Source organism: Uloborus diversus, chromosome 7 (genome assembly GCF_026930045.1).
Source record: "Uloborus diversus isolate 005 chromosome 7, Udiv.v.3.1, whole genome shotgun sequence".
In the NCBI taxonomy this organism is placed as follows: domain Eukaryota; kingdom Metazoa; phylum Arthropoda; class Arachnida; order Araneae; family Uloboridae; genus Uloborus; species Uloborus diversus.
Genome location: NC_072737.1, coordinates 167,828,999 through 167,852,967, shown reverse-complemented (window position 1 = coordinate 167,852,967; position 23,969 = coordinate 167,828,999). Strand labels below are relative to the sequence as shown.

General features: G+C 31.6%; 1 protein-coding gene across 1 annotated transcript in view; it reads left to right on the top strand.

Moving 5' to 3' along the window:
* The window catches only part of LOC129225723 (CD109 antigen-like), a 66,568-nt gene that overhangs the window by 28,839 nt on the left and 13,760 nt on the right, over positions 1-23,969 (top strand). Inside the window, exons 16-29 of the mRNA XM_054860218.1 lie at positions 906-1,028; positions 1,105-1,159; positions 2,572-2,728; positions 5,989-6,106; positions 6,770-6,883; positions 6,968-7,072; positions 7,904-8,032; positions 9,881-10,022; positions 11,668-11,838; positions 12,844-12,925; positions 14,926-15,082; positions 20,428-20,490; positions 21,582-21,756; positions 22,632-22,843. Of these exons, the coding sequence (XP_054716193.1) occupies positions 906-1,028; positions 1,105-1,159; positions 2,572-2,728; positions 5,989-6,106; positions 6,770-6,883; positions 6,968-7,072; positions 7,904-8,032; positions 9,881-10,022; positions 11,668-11,838; positions 12,844-12,925; positions 14,926-15,082; positions 20,428-20,490; positions 21,582-21,756; positions 22,632-22,843 (1,803 nt within the window). The remainder of the gene's footprint in view (positions 1-905; positions 1,029-1,104; positions 1,160-2,571; positions 2,729-5,988; positions 6,107-6,769; positions 6,884-6,967; positions 7,073-7,903; positions 8,033-9,880; positions 10,023-11,667; positions 11,839-12,843; positions 12,926-14,925; positions 15,083-20,427; positions 20,491-21,581; positions 21,757-22,631; positions 22,844-23,969) is intronic.

Below are 23,969 nucleotides of genomic sequence, written 5' to 3'. Positions count from 1 at the left end.
CTAAAATGCAGCTCATAATATTGGTCAAAAAAAGTTATTTTAGTGTTTGTTGTTCAGTTGCATTTAATTTATGTATGTCTAAAATACAATAAATAGTAATGATAAAAAATATTTTAATGTTTAATAATTGAGTTTTTTTTTTTTAATTTATGTCTGAAATGCAACACATAATGTTCAAAAATATCTATTTTAGTGTTGATTGTAGCTTGTCTTTTTAATTATTGTCTAAAATGCAACACATAATGACAAAAAAGAGAAAGGACTTTTTTTTACGTATCATTTTGGTTTAGTTCCTTATTTTATCATTTATCAAACATTTTTATACGAAAAGATCATCTTTTGCTGTTTGGACTTAACATTTTCTTACTTATGTTACCAGTTAAAAATCTTTATGCTGCCAATTTTACCCTCTAAAAGAATTGTGCTTTTTTTTTTTCAAAATTTGTGCATGTTTTTTAAATTAATTAATCTGTTTTTAATATAGTACATGTGTGTAAAGAAATGCATCACACTTGCATTTTACTACATTTCAAATAAAATCTGAAAATTGTTTAAAAAAAATAGTTTGTCCAACGCTGATAAATGAATTTTTAAAATGCAGATGACCAGCAATAAACTATGAACCTTAATTTTAAATTGTTTTATCATCATTAGTGATAAACATTTTGAAGATTAATGAAGTCAATCTCTTTTGAAAAATGTTTGAAGCTGGGTAAAATGACTAAATGCATGAATATGAGAAATATTGTTAATAAATGCACGTGCATTAATATATGTGGTGACTTTTGAAATTTAATGTAAGCTTAAGTGTTGTTCTGAAACTATTTTAAATCATTTGTTGTATCAGAAACAGCTGTGTGAATATTACATAGAATTGGTTGACATACTAAACTCTTTTTAAATAGGTTATTAAAGATCTTGAAACATATGATGGCGGACAATCCACAAAGTATAACCCTCCCTGGTATCGTAGAAGAAAGAGATCTTTATCTTGGCCTGGTTCAAAATCAGCTGGCCTTTTATTTTCTGTAATTATTCCTTTTCATTTCTTCTTTACTTGACTTTATTTGTTTTAAGACTCTCATTGCATTTATTTATTTCTAGGATTCAGGAGCTGTTGTCATGACTAATGCACTACTGTTGAGCACTGGAAATGAAGGTTACTTTGTATTTTAATTTTTTGTTTTGCATTTAACTTAAGAACCCCGTGGTTAGTATGGTTCATAGGTCCTTGAAGTATAATAAATTCAAAATAATATTTCAATGAGCAGAACGAGAACTATATGAGTTGATGTTTTAAAAAAACTTGGCTCAAAATATGTACTATAAGAATATGTATCAATACACAATTCTATGCTTTTAAAAAGACATTTCTTTAAGGGTGGTTTAAAAGTTAATTTTTTGTTTAAAACATTTTTAGTTTCAAATAAATAATGAAAACTTTTTTATATTTTTACTGTACCATTTTTTACAAAATAAATCTATGAGTTGAATTAGTTTTGAACTGTATGAAATTAATTTCAAGCTAAATTTATTATTAAGTATATTAAAATATTAACTAAAATATTGGAACAAGCTCTATGCTTCTAGAAAAATGTACTTTTTTTCTTTTTTGGGTTGGACAGAAAATTGTTTTTTCCCTTTGCAAAAACATTTCCATCAAAATATATTTTCTAAGGACATTTTCTAAGCATTAAAATTATTTTTACTCTGCTTTCTTATGTCATAGCTGTACCTGTCTGAATTTAAGTTTTAAATATTCTTTTAATTGTGTCCAAAGTTTTGTAATATATTTAACTGTTTCATTTATTTATGTATATTTATTTATTCATTTATTTTTTACAGTGGACCATCAGTTTTATGCTTTTTAGCTTGTTCAAATTGTTTTTCAACCTATCTATTCTTCAAAGCTTGGTGAGCTGGGTGTAACTAATAAGGTAAACTAACTGCATGCTTGAAAACTATCTCCTATTTGTTTTTATGCTTAACTTATTAATACTTTGCAAAAAAAAAAATTCTTTTATAAACACTCTTTTTTGGGGTAGAATTTTCAAATTGGAAATCATGATGATATAGCATTGATAAATTTTGAAGCATGTGTGCTTTAACAAATACAATAATATTTTTATATGCTGTAAAATTTATTTTAAAATTTCATTTTTGTTAACTGCTTGCGCTTTTTAAGTTTTTGGGGTAATGTTTCCTTGTATAATAAAACTTCATCACCATACGTTTCAGTGGTGATCATTTTTAGATATTTTAAAATATGATTCATTTTCATAAAGTTATGTTTTGTTCAAAGTAGATTTTTTAGTAAATTAATTTATTTTATCATTACAGGCTAACAAAAATTTAATTTGAATGAAAATATGCATTAAACTTTTTTTAAAGTGAAAGTACAACATTTAACAGGCAAATCAAAATTTCCAATCATTTTTATTGCAGAATGTGTTTTCATTATAACTAAGCAGAATCAGCTCTCAATTTTAAAAACTTTTGATTGATTTCAATATTACTGAAATACATTATTTATTTAACAATGTAAAAATGTTATGTTTTCTTGTGTGTCAGATTTGTTTCCAGAAAATGTTATCCGCATTGATGAAAATCCAAACAGTGCACCAATACAACCCCCTTCTGAACTTCCAGATGCAATTGTATCGGAAGATCGATTAGTGATAAGAAAATTGTATCCAGAAACCTGGTTGTGGGTCAACACTTCTTCCGGGTAAGAAGTCTATGTGACATTAAATGAATTTATGCAAAATTGGAAATTTTTACTTTTTATAGTTTATTTCCCTTGCAAAAGAAAATCAGTAAATTTGTATTTTCTGTAATGTATAGATTTATATTTACTAAATGTTTCCTTTTATCTATCGTATAAAAATGACAACCCAACAAAGCATAAATGTGCAAAAGAAACCAAGTTTGGTCGAAATGAGGTTTGGGGTAGTCGGTTCTACCTGAAAAAGAATTCAGATCTAACAGGAACCAAGTTCCATAGCAGTTCCTCATAGCTATTGGATTGTCGAATGTTCAATTTAGTACTTTCTTTGATATCAGATTTTAAACTCATGCCAGGTTTTAATGGTCAATAAACTATGTTTAAAACAACTAGTTTGACTACTTCAATTATATTGTAAATTAAAGAATATTTGGTTTGGTTTGAATTCATTTTTTGGTGATACCAACTACCCTGAACCTCATTTCGTCCGAAATTTCCTGTAAAAGTAAAAGAAAGAAGAAAAAAACACGAAAGAAAGCTTTTAATGCATCTTTAAAATATTGCTAAAAACAAAAAGGAGTGTTTGGAGTGCCCATTTCTGGGCAGGGAAGATGTCCTTTTCTTGATAGTCAACTAATAATGGGTTAGCCAGCCCTATCCAATTTAAAAGTTTTCCTCCATTTTGGATGCTAAATAATGCCTCCATTTTTCAAGGAATTCATCACCAAACTAGTATGATTGGGGGGGGGGGGGCAAAATCCCCGGGATCAATTGTTGGTTTCTGTGTATAACTTCTTTTTGAACCTTTTTTCTATTACTGCATATGTGCTGGATCTCGTGTGGAATTCTACATGTTTGTTTCAATATTCAATTTTTCTTACCAGTTTTTGTAAAATTTAGAAGCAATGTTCATTGTTTTTTTTAATACGTTTCTTTAATTGTATTCCAAGACACATTTGTGAGCTCCACCAATCTGAACTTAAGTTAGTTTTTCTAACAGCATATAAATAACTTGGCATTTTTCTTAAGCTGTATGCTTTATTTTCTGGGAATGTTCATTTTAGCTTTAGTAAAGTTTTTGAAGTTCGATAGGATTTCTTTTAGCAATTGAATTCATATCAACCTTTGAGTAACATAGAGCAAAATACAGCCCTGCATACCTCCTTCGTTTCTTTTTTTAGCATTGTTCTTAAACAGCCCTAGATACATTGCAAAATTCTTTTCTAACTCAAATAATTTCTTTAAAAGTTTCAGTAAAAAAGCACCATATACCTCCCAAGTCCACCCATATTGCCCCCAACAGCAAAAATGAAAAGTTATATGCAAGTGGAGTGCCCCTAAGCAACTCTAGCATGTTTTTTTTTTTTTTTTTTCAAATATACGTTCTACCCTTTGAATCTTTACTAATATTATAAAGAGAGAGGGCGAATTTTTGTGTGTTTATATGTTCGAGGTAATCTCCGGAACCATTGCACCTATTTGAAAAATTCTTTCACTATATGAAAGGTGCATTCTTACTGAGTAACATAGGCTATAATTTGAAAAAATCCGATAAATAGTCCTTTTTTTATTCAAATTTAGGCCCAAATTTCACGTAAATTGGCTATTAAAGGGGTGAAGAATTACTTGCACATATTAATATTATATATCGTTGAAAAGGGTAGAATTTTCTGCGTTCTGAACAATTTATTTCAATGCTCTAACTTAATTACGGCGGGAGTAATTTGCGTTTTTAGCTCAAACTTTTTTAGACTTAGCTGAAATTTAGGTACTACTTTCTTTATTAAATCTATTAATAAAAAGTGAAGGAATTGTCCCACAGTTTTCTTTTTGACAGCATTGGAAAAAGTGAGATTTTTTACTCCAGATCTCTCTGGTCCTTTGGTCGAAAAAATTAGCTTCTATCATCAAAGGAAAAAAAGTTACTAGCATTTTTAAATCAATTTCGAAGTATGTCATTTTGATTCAGGTTGTCAACCATTTTATTTTCGCGTTTCCATGGTTACGATTTTTGAATCCTTTGCATCTGATTTCTTAAACTTATTTTATTTCATGTGTCCATGGTTACGCTTTTAAAATCCATCTTTCGCATTTTAATTTCTTAATGTATTTTAATAGCTGTCGTCATTGTTTGGAAGGGTAATTTTGCATGGTGTTTTTTTTTCTTTTATTTAAGTTATTCTTTAAGTTATTAAGTTATTCTTTTAATTAATTGTTGAATATATGTCACTTGAAACAAGTTTTGTTCTCAAGGTAGACCGGGCAAAGCCGGACAACGCAGCTCCTAATAAATAAAGATTTGAAAGCTACTGTTAATGTGATTTTATACCTTTTAGTTTGTTTGGCGAAACATTTATTATTGCCAAAGAAAAAACATCCGCTTCACTCGCAAAAGGGCTGGGTTCCGGTAGCGTGGTCGCTTGGCACGTCAGGCGCTGAGCAGTTCAGTCTAGGATTATTGTTTTAAGGCAACCGGTAATGTAATTCATTGATTTGGCGATTTGTTTTGAAAGAAAAGAAACTTTTGATTTGTTTTTATCCGAGTGAAATGTACGACATTTTTTTCTTTTTTACTGACAATTTTTGAATGTTCCACGGGATGTTTTTTTTTTCGTTAGACGGATGGATTATGATAGCATGGGTTGCTGGGCAAGTTTGGCGATAAACAATAGAGCTGCAGAATTATTTTTGACATTTGAAAGATATTATTTGATGTTTTTTTTTTTTAACTTGGCGAAAGATTTTAAATTGCAGTAAAAATCGCTTCACTTGCTAAATAGAGTTTTAAAGCAACTGTAAATCTAATTTAACGATTTGACGAAAAGTTTTCAACTCCAAAGTAGTAATTAATAGTTTTTCTTTTTTTTTTGAAAAGGTGTGTACGCATTTTATGCAAAGAAAAATATCAGAGGCGGAGGGGGCGTCAATTCTTTTTATTCAATGGACTTCCATTAAATTTTTAGCACGGGCATCGCTGTGCGGGTACTGCTAGTGTTAAATAAGGGAACATCAAAATTGATGAGCAACAGATGTCGGGCAATGACAAAACTTGTTAAAAAAATATCAAAACTGTTTCGAAATTTAGAAAATTTTCTGCAAACAGTGTTTGCAAATCTGTTATTGTATATAATATTATGCAATAAGATATTATTGTTTAATATCATATAAATATGATATTATCTAGGTCTGTTCTCAAAGCAATCTCTGACTGTGCTTATAAAAATTGCTTTGTTGAAAGTATTACAAAACTCTTTCTTTCCCAGAGTGGACGGTGTGGCATCAGTTACTCATGTTGTTCCCGAGTTTTTAACAACTTATTCTATAAGTGCTTTTGCTATACATCCCTCAGATGGGCTGGGAATTTCCACTTCCATATCACAGGTAATTTTTTTTACATGGTCATTTCCTTGTTGTAGCATAAACTATATAAACTTATTTGCATTTGCTCAAACATAAAGAAAATTTAGCTAGTACAAGGTGCGACTGAAATAATATTCTCCTGTTAGGGAGCTAAGAAAAAGAAAAGGGACATTTCACAGTATTTTGTCCAACTAGTGTCTGCAACAAAACTCATAGATGATAATTTTTTTTAATAAATGTCTAAAGTCAAATGTTTAAATTATGAAAATATGGTGGTTATTTCAATTTTGCTTAAGTGTATCGAAATATTCAGTATTTAATTAAAAAATTGGAGAAACTCAAGTTGTGGACTCAATGAAAATATAATCTGAAAACAACAAAGGCAAGGACCACTTATGTGTAGAGACATTAATTTTTCAAAGCCGAGGGAACTATTGCCCCTCTCTGACAGCCCCCCCCCCTAAATAACAGGTCTGCTACTCTTCTTTTTCATTCTGAGCTCCATGAGAAATACTTATCCTAAAACTTTCATGACAACTACTTTTATTATGTAGGTTTAGCTCTAACTCAATTCTATCATTTTACTTACGTTAGTGTAATGATTGGTTAAAAATTCTACATTGTTTTATCTCACTAGATATTAATTCCTAAATTTAAAAATTTTACTTCTTTATTTTTTTTAAGGTGTCAGCTTATCGACCATTTTTTATTACAATGAGCTTGCCATATACCGTGCTTATGGGAGAAGATTTAGCAATTCAAGTAGTAGTATTCAACTATAATAACCAAGCAATCCAGGTTTGTACTTGTGCCGGCATAAGTTAAGTCAACTTCAAAAAATTGTTGTTGCAGTAAACAATTTACAAAACTTCTTATTTTCAGGCTGAAGTTTCAATGGAAAACAGAAGAAGAGAATTTGAATTCACTACAGCTGGTCAAGAAAATGCCAATTTTGATGAACAAAATCGACGAACCAAAATAGTCACGGTAGGCACTTTTGAAATAAAATTATTTCACTCAACACCTGTGAGTTAAATGGCAGTAAGTGCATTTTCTCTGAACCGAGATTTAAGCACCATCTTACTCAGTTTCTTACTCTAGAAGGCTCTGGAAAAGCAAAGAAAAATTTTATTTAGTTTTTCGCCCTAAGAAATAATCTCCGGACTTGCTCTAGAACCTGTAACGTGCATAGCAGCATATTAGTGTTTCTTCTTCCAGGTTCAGAAGTACTGTCAAAATGGCATCTTCTCTGGGGCATTAGCAGTTCGGAATTGGCAGATTATTAGGAAGTCATGCATAATCAAAATAAAATAAATCTGTGGTCTACACAGCTAACAGTAAAGATTTATTTTCCAACTTGTGAGGACAAAATACTATAGCATCTTCCAATGCACAAAAAATAAATAAATAGAATAAAAATAAATAATGGATTATATTATTATATGCTGTCTATAACAATGTACCCCAGTCAAGGGCACCCATACCAAAAATTTTAAGGGGGGCTCAAAAATTTCCCCCATGGTTTAGCAGAATATTTTCCCCATGAAAACCGATTTCAGTGCAGATTAGAGATATTAAAATTTGACATTTTTAGTAACTTATTCATTAATGGCTGGAAAAGAAATTTTTATACATAATTACAAAGAAAAAAACACTAAAAGCAAGGAAGTTCTCATTTCAAAGGGAGGCTTGAGGCCCCCCCCCCCTTGCTCCCCTATATGGGTGCCCTTGACCCCAGTTCATCTCTCCTTTTTTTTCTTTTAACGTTTTTTAGGCTCTTGTACTTCAATTAGTATTCTATTTTTTCCCCCAATTCAGATACCGCCATCTGACGGCATACCAGTATCATTTCTTATCACGCCTAAAAAGGTGGGTTACATAGAAATCAGAGTATCTGCATCATCCTCCCGTGCTGGAGACTCTTTGAGCAAACGTCTTCTCGTTCAAGTAAGTTCAAGAATTAGCAATGGTTGATGTAATGTGTCAATAAGAGTTAAGAAAAATTGAAAAGCAATAAAATTTAAATTTAAATTCTGAATGTTTTCTCTTACATTAAAGTTACTTTGAATGTGATAATATTTGTAAACAAAAGTTGGAAATTATTTTTTACCATGGTACTATGCTATAAATTTTACTTATTATATTTTTAAAATATGTTTGTGTTTCAATTGTTGAGTATTTAAATTTTTACTATTAGGTCACACCAAATATTTGATTTCTCTGCTGAAAAGTGTACCCAATAGTGGACAAATATTTCATGTATATCTAATTGAATTATTTATTTCGAAAGAAGAAAATATCAAGACCAATTTACGTGAGAATTTTCATATATGAAGCTTTTAATTCATACCGAAATGTTTTTTTTTAAAATCTTTTTTTGCCATGCATTAAAACTTATTTTTATACTACCAAATGGCAAAACTTTGAGAGTCTAAGATCTGGATTATGGATTTAGGTCAAATCACATTAGATACCCAGGTAAAATGTAAAGTAAGAAATAACAATGTCAAAAAGCACAAATTGCAGATTGCTGCAGACACGTGTTTTGGCGTTACAAGGAACGCCTTTTTCAATGCAAAAAAAAAGAGCTTATGGATGAAAAGACATCTGACAAAAGCTAAAGGTAAAATAGTTTGGCTGCATAGGCCCTAGTTTGGCTGTAGCAGGGGTCCAAAGTTTCTAGCTTAGCAACAGAAAAAGAATGGTTTTTCCTTTAAAATTAAACTTTTTTTTACCCTTTTCTCGATTTTGTATGAACCAATTGAATGCATTTACAATGCAGAATAAATTCCCCTTCCTCTACATTGTACTGACAAGAGATGCCAATGCCAAGTGTGTTGGAAAGACAAACATTGTGCTGAAGCTTCAAATTCCACTAAGAATTCCATTGAAATTCTAGAATCATAGAAATCAGTCTGGTCCAGATAGCACAACATTGAGTATCACAGATCTGGATAAAATTCTGGGTTTTGTTCAATTCATACTATATATGAGCCCAGGTGAAGTTGATTGAGTGCATAAACTGTAGTTTGGCTGCAAGGAGGGCCTAATTTTGCTTGTTTGGCTTCCAGATATGCAAAAGTTTTTGTTTCGTTTGGAATTTGAAGCTTTAGCTCAATATTTGCTCTCATAACACATTTGAAGTCTATTGTTAATACAACATACTAGAGGGGGAATTCATTCTATATTTATTGTGAATGTGCATTGTTTGGCCCATACTGCAATGCAATAGCTAGAAAAAAGTGTAAAAAGAATTAAAGTTTAAACAAATATTCATTGCTTTTCAAGAACTAATCTAACAACTTGGGACCTTGTCGTAGCCGAACTAGGGCCTATGCAGTCAAACCGCTTTACCTGGGTTCATATCTAGTGTGAATTGACCTAAGTTCAGAATTTAGTCCTGATCCATACCCCTCAAAGGTCGTGTAGTTTGGTAGTTAGTTTTTTTTTTTTTTTTTTTTTTGTCGATTGGAACAATTGGATAGTTTTCAAACCAAATCTGCTACATAGATGCGGTTATTTCTCACATTTCTTGAAGAATGGAACAGTGTGCAGCTGCAGTTTCGTCCTATGCATTTAAGACAAAACTGCAGTCTCTGGATGTCAAAACCGAGCTGTCGGTATATTGCATTGGTTCTGCCTTAGCCCTGGCTTAAGGCTGTTAACTTAATGTTTATTCTTATCAGTTAGTCTAAGAATTTTTTTGGTAACTGTATTCATTCCTGGTAGTTTTTGTCTCTACAACTGTCAAGCTCAAAACAAGTATTCTTAAAAGCTGCTGTGTTTCATTTACAGCCTGAAGGTTCTACTCAATTCTTCAATAAAGCCTTTTTGGTGGATTTACGCAGCCCAGGCAGGCAGTTGAAGAAAAATGTGTCTACAATTATTCCTAGAAATGCAATTCGTGATTCTGGAAATATTGTAGTATCTGCTTGTGGTAATGTGTTTTCTCTGTATGCTGCAACACTTTTTTGTAACTGTTGTTAATGTATTCTATATTTATTTTTGAATGTGTGATGGTTTATTTCATTTTTTAATATAGAAAATATTATTCAATACTTTACATAAATTATTCATTTATTACCAGACCATGCAATAAAAACTCTAATTATGCTGCTGTTGATGCTATCCAAACCTACTTTGAAATACGTAGGGTGGATTGTCTTGGCAGTTAAAACACTTTAAAAATGTAATTGTGAAAAAATCATTATTCAAATAATGATAATAATTGATTGTCCATTTCTTGTTTTAGATTGAAAATTCAGATGCATTTTTTTGTCCTTTAAAAAGTGAGAAATTATAACTAAAACTATGTTTCATTGATGTCATTCTATGACTTTTTTTCTCTTTTTGGAAAACAGCAAATGAAAACAAGTTAAAGTACAAGTCTATTAAATTAATCATGCATGGACTATGTTTATGTTCATTTTGCAAATTTTTAACTCCTTCACACAGATTATGTATTGCAGTCAGTTATATATGGGTCATTCTCATAAAAACAGTAATTTTGAGCTTAATAAGTTCAGAAAAATTAAAGTGGGTGGAATCAGATGAAACCTTTTATAGAGGTAGATATATGTAAGGGCTTTATGAAAAAAAATATTGGTCCTGAAACAAAAAAGAATTTTTTTGAATGATGTTATATCCTCAGCCATTATACCCTCACTTAAGCCTCATTCCCTTACTAGTAAGGGAATGATGAATTCATTAAAATTGGATTTTAGTGGTTATGCCTAACTAATATTTGAGTTTATTCACATGCAAATATTCTCAAATCAGGAAGTAACATGATTATTATGTTTTCATGCATTATTGTATTGTATTTTTCTGTAAAAACAGATGTGCAGGAATGACGGATGCAAAAAACCTTATCTGGTTTATGCTTTCATATAGATTCCAAGAAAAAGTTTCGCCAACTTAACGACCCAAATATGCTGCAATATTTTTCTATGTTCCCAGTTGTAAATTACGAGACTTTTCGCTTAAAAAAATTGATTTTGGTGCGATTCTGGGAAGGAAGTTGGTTGTTGTAAAGGAATGACAATAACAGCTAAGGACAAACTTTAAAATAATTAGGTGAACTAATTTTTTAAAGAAATTGAATTTAAAATGTTTTTTTTATTAAAATTCTTCAATATTTTGAAATAAAAATAATCACAAAAATGTGAGCTTACTGTTTGTTTGCTTAGAAATAATTTTTGCTTATTTTTTACTAACAGTGAGGACAAGTGAGGGAAGGAGCTTTGGGTACTTAAATTAAAGATATTTTTAATAGAAGTGCATAAATTTTACTTTTAATTCTCTCTTGTTAAACTCAGTACTGAAAAGTATTTAAACCCCTTACAATATATATGAGTCATAAAACATTCGTAAATTATAACAAGGACATGAAAATGACTGTATCGTGAGGATGACACATGTACCAAATTAGTAAGGATCATTCTTAGTTTTTTATTTTATTTTATTTTATTTTTTTTTTATTTATTTACTTATTTATTTATTTTTATGTAAGTGGAATTTTCTAAATTTATTGCTCTCTCTTTTTTGGCGCCCTTATTTCACATTTCTCTTCTTTTTTTCAGTTGATTTGATGGCTCCTAGCATTAACTCCATCCATAAATTGTTATACATGCCACATGGTTGTGGAGAACAAAATCTTATTACTATCGTGCCTCAGATAATTATACTGGATTATCTAGCTAACAGAGTGACTTCAGCCATAAAGGAACGAGCCATTGCCGGCTTAAGAAGTGGTAAATGTTTTATTATTTATTTTTCTTTCATGTAATAAGCGGAGGGAGAAAGAGATTCGTTTAATGCTCTATTTCCTATAGTTAGAAAAAAAGCAAATGTCTCAAAAAGTTTCAATACTGCTTAATTTCTGTGCATATGACAAATTTTAGGCATATATAACATGGTTTCTGAGTGATAGCCGTAACTCCATTCAGCATGTGGCTGAATGAGCTGGCGGTGTATTTCACGTATAACTGTCAGTTTGGTCGCTGGGCCCCGCTCCCCCCGTAAAACTTATCAAATTTATATCACTCAGTTCCTGAGCTGCTCTGATCTGAATGTCTTGTAACCAGGAATATAAATGTTTGAACAGCTATTTTTGTTTGCAAAATAAAAATTAAAAACAGCATTTTAAATTATGCTAATTTAAGTTAATGCTTATTCTATAAAATGGAATCTTTTTTAAAGTTTTTTTTCTTTGTTTTTGAAGTTCCTTATTTGCATCTAAAATGTTGTAACAATATTTTATTGTAACAACATTGTAACGATTTTATTGTAACAATGTGGTTATTACAAAAAAATGCTGTCTTTTATGACGTATTTATGTAATTAAGCATGCAACTGACAAATAAGCAAAATGTTTACTGCTTTATTTTATCTTTGGAGAAGCTTCTACAGTTTGAAACATGAGGTTATCAAATGATTTTAAAAATTAAAAATATGTTACATAATAAACAATTAACATATTACATGAAATACACCGCCAGCTCAGTCATTTCCAGCCGAGGACTGCAGTTTCATGCTAATTAGCAATCATCAGCCCGGCATAGGAAAGTGACTGAGCTGGAGATGGAAAACCTCTTAAGGAAGCCTGGCTAATGGGCGGTAATTTACTGAATTAACATATTATTTATCCTGGTAAGAGTTTTGCACACATGTTTAGTTCTCTTTCTTAATTTCAAATGATATATTTTAGTATTAATTTTCTTTAGAGGCAGCCATTTTATTTCTTATGCCTTTTGTAGGATATCAAAGACAATTAACTTATAAGAGGGCAGATGGTTCATTTAGTACTTTTGGTGAAAGAGATCGTAGTGGTAGTACATGGTAAGCTATTTTGCTTTTTCATGTCTCTATTTTTTTACATTTTAAAAGTTAATAGTATATTTGGACTCCATTATACACTATTTTGCTTTTCAATATTTAGTTTCAACATTTTAACTCTTTTTAAGTGCAACTATTTTATTCCATACTTGTTTCCAGGGTTGAAAATATCCAATATTTTGATATATATTGGATATTTTGATATATATGCAATATTTTTAATCAGCGCAAACTGTCTTCAAAATAGTAAATGCATCCTCAAATCACTCTTTATTCTCTTATGATATTATTACAATTATCTAGACTTAAAATTAAGGTTTCTTTCATTATTTATATCTAATATTTCAGTTTACATTTTTATCATTTTTAATGGAGTTATTTTAACATTGGCTATTTTACTCATTTTTCTTCTGTTAGCTACTTTTACACAGTTATATGATTTTAAAATAAAAAAATGCGTTAGTCAGTGTATTCATTACTTTTTTTTTTTGACCAACGTTTAATATTAAGGCACTTTTAATATGAAATAAAAAATAATGCTCTATTACTTTGTTATATTAATGATGACTTAATACATATCATAAAAATATAGTACATAACTTTTTGGTTATTTTTAATAATAAATGAACAATAGTACTATGATTAATATGATTTTTATATTGAAAATACTGTATTTAAAAATATTGGGATATAGATCATGATACATATCTACTGAAATATATCGGCAAACCCTGCATGTTTCCTTGTGTAAGTTAAAAGCATTACAAACTCTTAACTTCTTTCTTCCTTACTTACCAGGGAACTTCACACAAGTGTAATAATGAGAAATGTTAATAGGTAGCCATCAAAAGAGCACACTCAGACATATTTTGGACACAAAATTTGGTTGCCTTCATCCGTCTGATATCGAGATATAAGGTCTTAAAGTCTGCATAAATTTTAAGAAAATGCCTACTTGAAAGACTTGGGGAGAAGTTGATCACGCAATTTCACTGTCTGCATCCATCAACGAATCATCTGAAAAATGTCTTGCATTATTTGCTATAATCCCTAAATTCGGCAACTTTCCTTAAAATTTCCGTCGACTTTATAGTTGGATAAGGGGGACACGATGGCAAATAATTTATGCATCCAAAAACATGTTTTACAATGCTCTTTATTGCTACTTATTAAAACAAGATTTCACTATCACTATCGTGTGGTGTTCTAGTTGGATGAGTTTTATGTATTTATTAATTCTTGATAAATTATCAAGTTTTACATTTGTAATATACAATGTTTTTTTAATCAAAAAAGGTAGATTTTTTGCATGGAATGCAAAGCACCCTTTCTCTTAAAGAGTGTCTGTTAAATCTGTAAACAATTTGGCAATGAAATTTTTAAGCATTACTACTAGTATATTGTGCTCAAAACATGCGTGCATGCTTTTTGTCTTGAAATAAAGCTTTTAGTTTCTTTTCTTTTACTGTTTTGATGTTGTAAGACTTTAGGAAATTTGATAGTTCATAACTCTTACAACCTCCCTTAATGTAAATGATTGAAGTTCAATTGCTAGAGGATTTTTTTAAATCCCCCCCCCCTTTCTCTAGAGGGTACACAGTTTGTCTTGTTTTCAAACAAAAGAATCAGAATTAGCATGTGAAAATCTAAGGAACATAGGAAAAATAGTTTAAGTATCATACATAATTTCTTGTATCTGATAATTTGTTTGAAAATCCCAAAAGCTTCAAATACAGCTGACTCTCTGTTTAACGACTTTCAAGGGACTACAAAAAATCATCCTTAAGTAGAAAACGTCCTTAAATAGGATGCTTTTAACACTACAGCGGACCATCTGGGACCGTGAAAAGCCGTCATTAAGTAGAGCATTGTTAAACAGAGAGCCAACTGTATATCAACTTCTAGCATACTCTACATGTTTTTCTCTTGATGTTACTCATTTACCATAAGTACTTTGAAAAGTATGGTTCATTTTGTTTGAATAAAAGAGTTTCCTCTGTTAGGCTAACAGCATATGCCTTGAAATCCCTTAAGCAAGCCCAAAAGTATATTTTTGTTGATCCTGATGTTCTGAATAAAGGATTAGAGTGGATAATATCCAAGCAGAGCTCTGATGGATCCTTTGAAGAACCTGGAGAAGTTCACCACAAAGCATTACAAGTTAGTGCTTCATTTATTTCTAGTTTTCTAAAGGAAGTTTTGCTTTTTTTACCTTTGGTTGAAGTATGATTAATTTAAATTATTAGTATTTTAGTTTACTTTTTAAATTTTTTTAAATATTAAAAAAGTTTGGTTATACCTATGGTTATTATCATAGAAATGATGTTTTTATCACATGAATTAATTGTAAAAATGTATAGCTTTTGTTATAAAAATAATGGAATGTCTGCAAAGCTTAAAATCTATAATGGGCAAATAAAAAATGAACGCTGCACAATGAACAGATATGAAAACTATCGAGTAATAGCAAAATTTCAATAGTACCAGGAAAAAGATATACTATATGACCAAAAGTATTTCGACACTTACAAAATTTCACATTTTTAAGGATTTCTTAAGAAATAGGAAACCAATTGCTTTGTAACTTTTGTCACATAAAAGGTCTGCTCCAGCTGTCATTTTCCAATAAAATTTATATCACCCTTGCGTTTCGGATACCAGTAACAATTAAGGAAAACAAAAATGCTTTTCGATCATCATTCACCGTAAGAAGCAGAGAATTAGCTGTAAATTTCAGAAATTAGTTCACTTACTATGTACAATTATTTGACATACTTTCAAAAAAGTATCATAGGTATTCACGAGGGGACAAGCATTTCTTTCAAAACTACGAGTCTTATTTGAAGGTTTTTCACTCATAACATGCAGAGCTTTCCATCAAAGCTTACCAAACTTTTGTAAAACTTGACAGCATATAAGAGAAGTATAATACTAAAATTTGAAATTAAATTGTTGAAAATTTGATAAAATATGGACATTTAAAGCAATTAGTTTTTTAACTGTGCAGGCACAAATGATAGCAATTTATGTTGTTGTTGCTTGTCCCACTTGGCAGACAGAAACATCATACCAAGTCCATGAAGCCGTGCAAACAAAGTCCCTCCAAAACAGCAGAAGGGTCGGAATACAGCTGATTCAGGTCACAGCCGATGCAAGAGAAAATATGGGCGGGAGCAGCCTGAGTCAAATTGCATTTTGGGCACAAGGGGAAAACCTTAATACCAGCCACATGTCGCTGTGCTCGAGTGTGTCCACTTCTCAGTCGGGCTAGGACGGTTTGTTGTTCCCTACTACTTGCCCGAAGTAAAGCAGCGCCAGGGCGGGATGCTTTGTACCATTCATGAATAGGGGGCTGTCTCCAAGAGGAACTGATGCTTTGCTTAACACGGGTGGCAATTTCTGAAAAAGAAAGGCATCCGTTATGGGGAGAGATCTCTCGGCTCCCCTGACGAGCCAGCCCATCAGCAATCTCATTTCCAAATACATCAACATGTGACGGTATCCATTGAAAAGTAATGGTGAGACGTTTACTCAAGTGTTTTAGATGTTCGATTATATTCAGAGTCGTTTTGTCACCTTGTTTCCACCATTCAGACAGATGCTGAATAGAGCTTCGGCTATCACTCAAGATCCAAATATCAGTACTGACACTCTCTGTGACGCAATAATTCAGAGCCTCCTCAATAGCTAGAAGTTCGGCCCGAAAGACGGAGCAAAAATCGGGGTTTTTAATACAAATCTTAATGCCGTTTCCTTCTCTGATATAAATACCGCTACCGGAGATAGCGCCGTCACCCCTGCTACCGTCAGTATATATTTGCAATGCATCACATGGGATTTGGTGAATAACCTCCAAAGCAAGTTGTCTAAGATACTCCGGGTGTTGGGAGCTCTTGTTGGTGTACGAGCACAAGTGAGGTTTGAAGAAAACTCGTTCATGTAATGATGGGACAGCATCCAGACCACAAGTCAGTGAAACATATTCAACTTCATTAAAAAGGAAACCCTCGCTTTCAGCAAAGCCAAGTGGACTCTGTCTCTTAAGGCGTTGATTATTCTTCCAGTTTCGTACATAACTGGAAGTCCTGTTCTGGTCACCATAACTAACAAGCTTAGCAAAGTATTTAGCCAGGAGATATCTGCTTCGGAGTCCTAGAGGTTGCAGGTCAGCCTCATACAGAACAATATCCTTAGGGCAACTATTTTGGAGGCCAGTGATGATTCTTGCAGCAGAGAGCTGAACCCTTTCCAGTTTATCAAGGTTACTGGGGCAAGGACAGCGGCAGCCCGATATACCTGAAACCCATATTCCAAAACGGGACGAATGAGCGCAGTATAAGTATTTCGAAGTGTCTGGGCATCCGCTCCCCAGGTCCTGCCAGAGATATATTTTAAAATTTTCAGTCTCTGTTTGCCTCTTAGGACCAAGTTATTTATATGTGCATGACTGAGAATTTCCTGATCAAGGATATAACCCAAATATTTCGGGTGCTTTTCGCATTTCAGCCGTTTTCCCAGCAGAAAAACTTCAGGCTCGTAATTATAAAAATGTCTATTTGTGGTAAATATACTTGCAACAGACTTAGAAGGATTGAATATAATTTTGTGCTCTATAGCAAACTTCTCGAGTTCAACGAGAGAAGAGTTGATGTCCTCTTGAGCAGTAGTTAGACTTCCGCTGGTGCTCCAGATAATTATATCATCAGCATACAGTCCTGTACATTTCTTAGTATTATCCCCAATCTCGATTCCGGTTATAAATAAGGAGAACAGGGTGGGGCTGAGTACAGATCCTTGTGGTATACCTTGACTTAGTCTGACTTTGCTTGAAATGATGTCTCTAAATTTCACGCGTATATATCTAGCTCTTAGGAAATCAGCCAGCCAAGGCAGCATCTTCCCACTTATATTGAAAATAGTATGAAGTTTGCAAATAAGCTTGTTCTTCCAGACCCTATCAAAGGCCTTAGATAGATCCAGAAAGGCAGCAATTGTATGATTGGTGGGACTCAAGTTATGAGCATCCCTGATATTCTGGCCAAAAAATAAGACCTGATCCATTGTGCAATGACCTTTACGAAACCCGTACTGCTCAGAGGGAATAAAATTACCATGCGCAAGATAATTGGCAAGTCTATGTAAGACAATCCTCTCCATGAGTTTGCAAGAGATACACGTAAGTGCGATTGGTCTATAACTATTAGGATCATTGGCTGGTTTATCTATTTTTCTTATAGGAATGATGAGAGCATCTTTCCAATCCCGAGGGAGTCGTCCAGAGTTCCAGGAGGTGTTAAAAATATCAAGTAGTAAGTCTTTACCTAGCTGACTTAGGTTGGCCACCATTTGACCATGGATTCCGTCCATGCCAGGTGATTTGCTAAAATCCATTTCTTGGAAAGAAATTTCAAACTCTTTCATTGTAAAATCCTTGATAAAAACAGTATTACCACTGGGATTACAGCGGCATCTGTGAATAAAAGCTCTAGCAGATTTTGCAATCAATTTGTCTTCTGTGTTAAAAGAGAGTCTACTCTCGCTCTGATAATGTTCTCCTAATAAATTTGCCGCTTCCTTATCGCTGCACAAAGAACCATCAGGATGCTTGAAAGTGTTTGAGCAATCCTCCTGGGGCTGTAATCTGTCGATGTTCTTTGCCAGTTTCCAAAGTTTTGTGCTAGGAGTACGTGAGTCCAGTTCTTCACAAATGTTATTCCAGCGCTCTCTCCTTATTTCAGAATACATCTGCTTAATCTTTGCATTAATCAAATTTAAATCAGACCTAGTGTTAATTGATGAAGAGGACATGAGTTCTTTTTGAAGTGCGTTTCTCTGATGTAAAAGAGGCAGAAGAGCCTCACTGTTATGGATAAAATTAGGCTTATATTTTTTCCTATTGCCTCTTGGGATAGCCACTTTAGCGGCTCTAATCACCGATTCCTTGAAGTGCTTCCATTTGTTGTCCAGATTACCAGAGGTCTCACATTCGGACAGAGAAGTATCTAGTGAGGATTTAAATGACTCCCAATTAGCTTTTTTGAAGTTCCAAAACGCTTTATTGCAATTAGGGGTTTTATGAGAATGTCTAATCTCTAAAAGTACTGGTGAGTATAGCAATTTATAACTTTCATAATCTAAAACCCAACTAGATTTCTCAACTCATAATAAAATTCCAGTTCAATACCTTAAAAAAAAATTCAGAAAGATATCAGCGATCTAATGAGCCGAATTTGAATAACTCTTGGATAGGCAACAAATCGTGAAGGATCGTACCTTTTATGTGACAAAAGTTACAAAGCAATTGGTCTCTTATTTCTTGAGAAATCCTTAAAAATGTGAAATTTTGTAAGTGTCTCAATACTTTTGGTCATATAGTTTAACAATCATAATGAAAGATCGCTGCAACATTTTAAAATGTTGTCATTATTTTTTGGAAATGTTCTTTTTTCTCTCTCTCTCTTCCAAATTTATATGCATATTATAATTGATTACTCCATGTTTCTAAAAGTTAGAATTTTGTATAAATTTTAGTCTGCTTTTCTGACTTTATATTAAATACTTTACAAAATTGTAATATTTTTTAAGTTCTATCATAATGCATGAAGCAGCCACCAAAAAAAAAAAAAAAGATTATATATGCACTTACAAATATGAGCAATTGTAATATATGAAGATATAATAGATACTGTTAAAAATGTGTAATTTATCTTTAAAAAAATTTTTTTTTTAAGCAAGCAAAATGAAATGCAAAGCTTTCTAAGTGAATTCATATGTATATATTTGGTTTAAGAAATTCTTAAATTAGGTCAAAATTTAAAGAATAAATCATTCATAATTGCTGTATCTATCATATGTATGAGGACCTTATGTACAAGCGATATGACATTGCCTTATCTAAGATCCACTCGCCACATAAAGCAAGCATATGACTGACTATCTACCAATCACAAAGTGAATTAAAGTTGAATCATCAAATGAAATCAATAAGAAATATTGATTACTCAATAAATCAGATTAAATTTTTAAAGAAACTTATCTACTGTCGAAAACCATTTGAATTTTGTTTATGTGTAAAGTATATGTTTGTAGAGAAAAGAGTAGAGTTTGTAGAGACACCACAATCTATCGCACGAGGTAACAGAGTTAGAAGCAAATCTGCTTGTGACTGATAAGGCTCAACCAGACAAATTCAAAACTTTAAAGGAAACAAAATTAAAATATTGTATGTACTTTTTCCTATGTTTACTTCTTGGTTTATTTCTTTCACATCAAAAGGCTTAGTGCACATATTATAGTACCTTTGCTGTAAAATGTAGTATTTTTAAAATAAATAATTGTGTGATCGTGTTTAAAAATCTTTTGCTTCTTAACTTAAAAAATCCTGAGATTAAAGTTTTCATTCAGCATCTTAACTTTAAAACTTTTTTATTTTATGAAAAAGGATAAAAACTTTGTTTTTCTGTTTTATTAATGTATCACATGTTTAGTTTATGTTTTATTTTAAGGGTGGAACAGAAAATGGTGCCGCATTGACAGCATTTGTACTACTTGCACTTTTTGAAAGCAATGTAAGTAATGCAAAAAAATACTTATATTGCTAATATGATAATGTTAAAAATAACATATTTATTGCAATCTTTCAAATTATAATGTCTTGCAATTGAATATGTCATGACAACATTTTTATTGAATGTCCATAATGATTAAATGTGTATGAGTAAAATATCTGAAATGTTAAAGGAATTTTCAAGTATCGCATTTTGTATTCAAGAATGTTTAATATTTGTATTCTATATTAATTTTAATTTGTCATGCCGTTTTTATGTAGGTGCTAGAAATAAGTAGTTGAAGTAACTCTTGTTTATTAATTAGAATTATAAATAAATCATTATAGTACTTGTAATATCCATATAAGTTTAATATAAATTTCTAAAAATTATAAAAAAGCTAATTTATAAAAAAAACTTTCATTGTCTTTGTTTTATTTTTTACTTTTTCATTTTTTTGCCCTCTAAATCAAGCATAGTACAATCGTATTTTTCTTGACTTGCTTATAATATTATGTTGTCTTGCAGATACTAACACAAGATTTACTGAAATTAAAAAGGTATAAAAATGAAAAGTATTGGTATGTTGGGTCAAAACAAAAGAGCATAGCACCATCCCCCTGCATCTCCATTACACTAGTAGACTGAGAATATTCTCCTGAGGTTAAAATTAATAGTTGAGAATATTCTTTTTCTTAATAGAAATAATTAATTCTTAATAGCAAGTAAAGAAACGAAAAAATGGTACTGCATACCTACTGGAGTTTAGGGTTTATCCACTGGAATTAGGGTTAGAATTTCAACTATCAAAATATCACCAAACAGGCAATGGCTTTGTTCAAATATAGAATTAATTTTCACCCATCATATCTTGACCTGCGACTTTCTAGTTAGAAAATGATATTCAATTATTGTTGTTAAAGATTGTGAACAAAATTATTTTGGGATTTAATAATCTCTTATAATAGTAATTTAATTTAAAAGTATTTGCCTAAAACAATATGAAAGATTCACTATGTAAAAGGTTTTGATGTATATTAAGTACACACTTTCTGTAAAAATTTTAGTTAAATAGTTTCAGTCGAAAGCTCTTTAAACTTCTCTCCTTTCAGGCTCGAGAAAAATATGGTCAGCAGATGGTTATTGCAGAGAGATACATTGAAAGAGAACTATCTTCTAGTTCAAGTCCATATGTAGTGTCAATTTTAAACTATGTCTTGCATTTAGTCGACAGTCCTTCAAAGAATAGAGCTTTTCAAATGCTGTTGAATATGGCTGAAAGACAAGGTAAGTTTGTTACAACCCCTGAAAAACTGCATTAACGAGACAAAAATGCTTTACATTATTACACTATTTAAATCAAAAATAATGTAAAGCAGCAATGCATACATTTATTTATGTATTAACTTCTAGTTAATAATTTAAGTGGATGAAAGTTGAGTTGAAGGAAAGTTACTTAGGGGAAGAAACATTTTCTGTAGATTCATTATCAATTAGGTACTTTCTCTTAACTGAGCAAAATATTTCTTTGAAAAAATGGTCAGCAAAAATGAAATCAGTGAGAGAACTTCAAACTTTACCATGGAAAAATGAATTGAGTGTTGGTTGAGACTTAGTTGAATGTTGATTCGGAAAAATGAAAGTAAAATTTGTATTCTTTAGAAATCTTTGAATGTTTCTGAGTTACATCACAGCAAATTTTTTTAAAGAAACTTGGAAGCTCTGCTTCAGTATTTCTTCTGATGATATAATAAATTGATCTCAACACTAGGAATATATGGCCTAATGATTAAATTCTACATAAAATTCAGAAAATTATGGGTAGTCTAATGTGGATAGTAAACCAAATTCATTATTCCTTGTTATTAACGCACGTATGTCAATTTCAAACTTCGAGAACTTATTTTCCCTTAGCGACATTTCCTGATTTTAAGCAAATATTGATGTGGCTTTGTTAAAATAAAACTTTTTTTTAATACTATCTTTCCTTTCTCCCCCCCCCCTCCCAAAAAATAAATGACATGATATTGTAAGCAATTGGGAAAAGCACTAACAATAGATTATATTCTGGTTAAAGTGCAAATATAGGTGTGTTTTCCCCCTTATAAGAGATATTTTTCCTTATTCAGAATTACGAAACTTAAAAATATTTTCTCTTTTAGATGATATTATGTTCTGGGATAACAAAGAAAATCAAGTAAATATGACTGATAAACAATCTGACTATTGGTTCCTTGCCCCATCTATTGATATAGAGACTGCAGCTTATGCAATTCGTGCATTTGCTCTTAGGCAAGATGCAGCTGGAGCAATCCCTGTTTTAAATTGGCTGATTTCAAAGCAAAATAAGAATGGTGGTTTTTCTTCTACTCAAGTATGTATCATGATTTTCTTTTAAATCAAATTTATTTATTTCATTATTATTTTATATTTTCCTTATTATATGAATATTTATTTATTTTTTAATTAATTGATTTTTATTTACTATTGCTTTAATTTTAATTTCATTGTCAGTGGATATGTGGACTAAAATAGCACTTGGAATGAAATTTCTAAATATGAAAAAAATGCCTTAAGGCTTTTTTTTTTAAAAATGATTAAGCCTTTTATTTTCATTTCTCTCTCTCTCTCTCATTTCAATTCATTGGAGATGGAGTTTAGAAAAAGGTTTGATGTTCAGTGAAAGGTTTGCTAAAATTGCTTTAATTATTTGCTGTGAGGAAAGTGCACTAAAATGTAATACTGTTGGATTTGTAAAATGTTTTTGATTATATACATGGTTTGTGAAGCACTCTAAACTCTTCATGAAATATTTTCATTAAGATTTTGAACAATGAGTTAAATTTGAATTTTTCTCACTTTTCAAAAGGTTTTTTGACCAGTATTCATCCCATATCATTTCCCCTTGACTAAACTGCCTCAAACTGCTTCCACAACCTTAATATGTTACATTGATGGGGTGGTACTTTAATAAAATTGATCCGAAAAACCACAGCAGCCGTAAATGATGAAGCTATTTTGGAATTCAGGCCTGTCATTTAGGGGGTTCAGCAGGGGGGAATTGACCCCTGACCCAGTAGCATAGCTACAGTTTCTGCCTTCTGCCGCCCGGGGCGTGCCTCTATTTGCCGCCCTTTCATTAAGGCATGTCTAATGCCTTAAACCATTGAAAAATATTGAACTTAAAATTGAAAAAATTATTTAAGGGAGAAAGGAAACTAATTTAATCCCTATCCCTCCTACAAAAAAAATGGGGGGGGGGGGTCCGGATAAATATTCTAAATTTAAGTCAAAAACCAGTTAAAAGTTACGTTTGTGGAAGGGGGGAGTTCTCTCCCGAATCTTTAGCAAAACTGAAGTCGATTTTAGTCTTTGTTGACGTTAGAAAGTCGTGGTCTTTTCTTGAGTATTTTCCAAAATTTTAGTTTTAAAAATACAATCTTAAAGGAGGTTAAGGGAATAAGGAAGGTTCAGGGGCACAGTATGGCTATATTTCAACT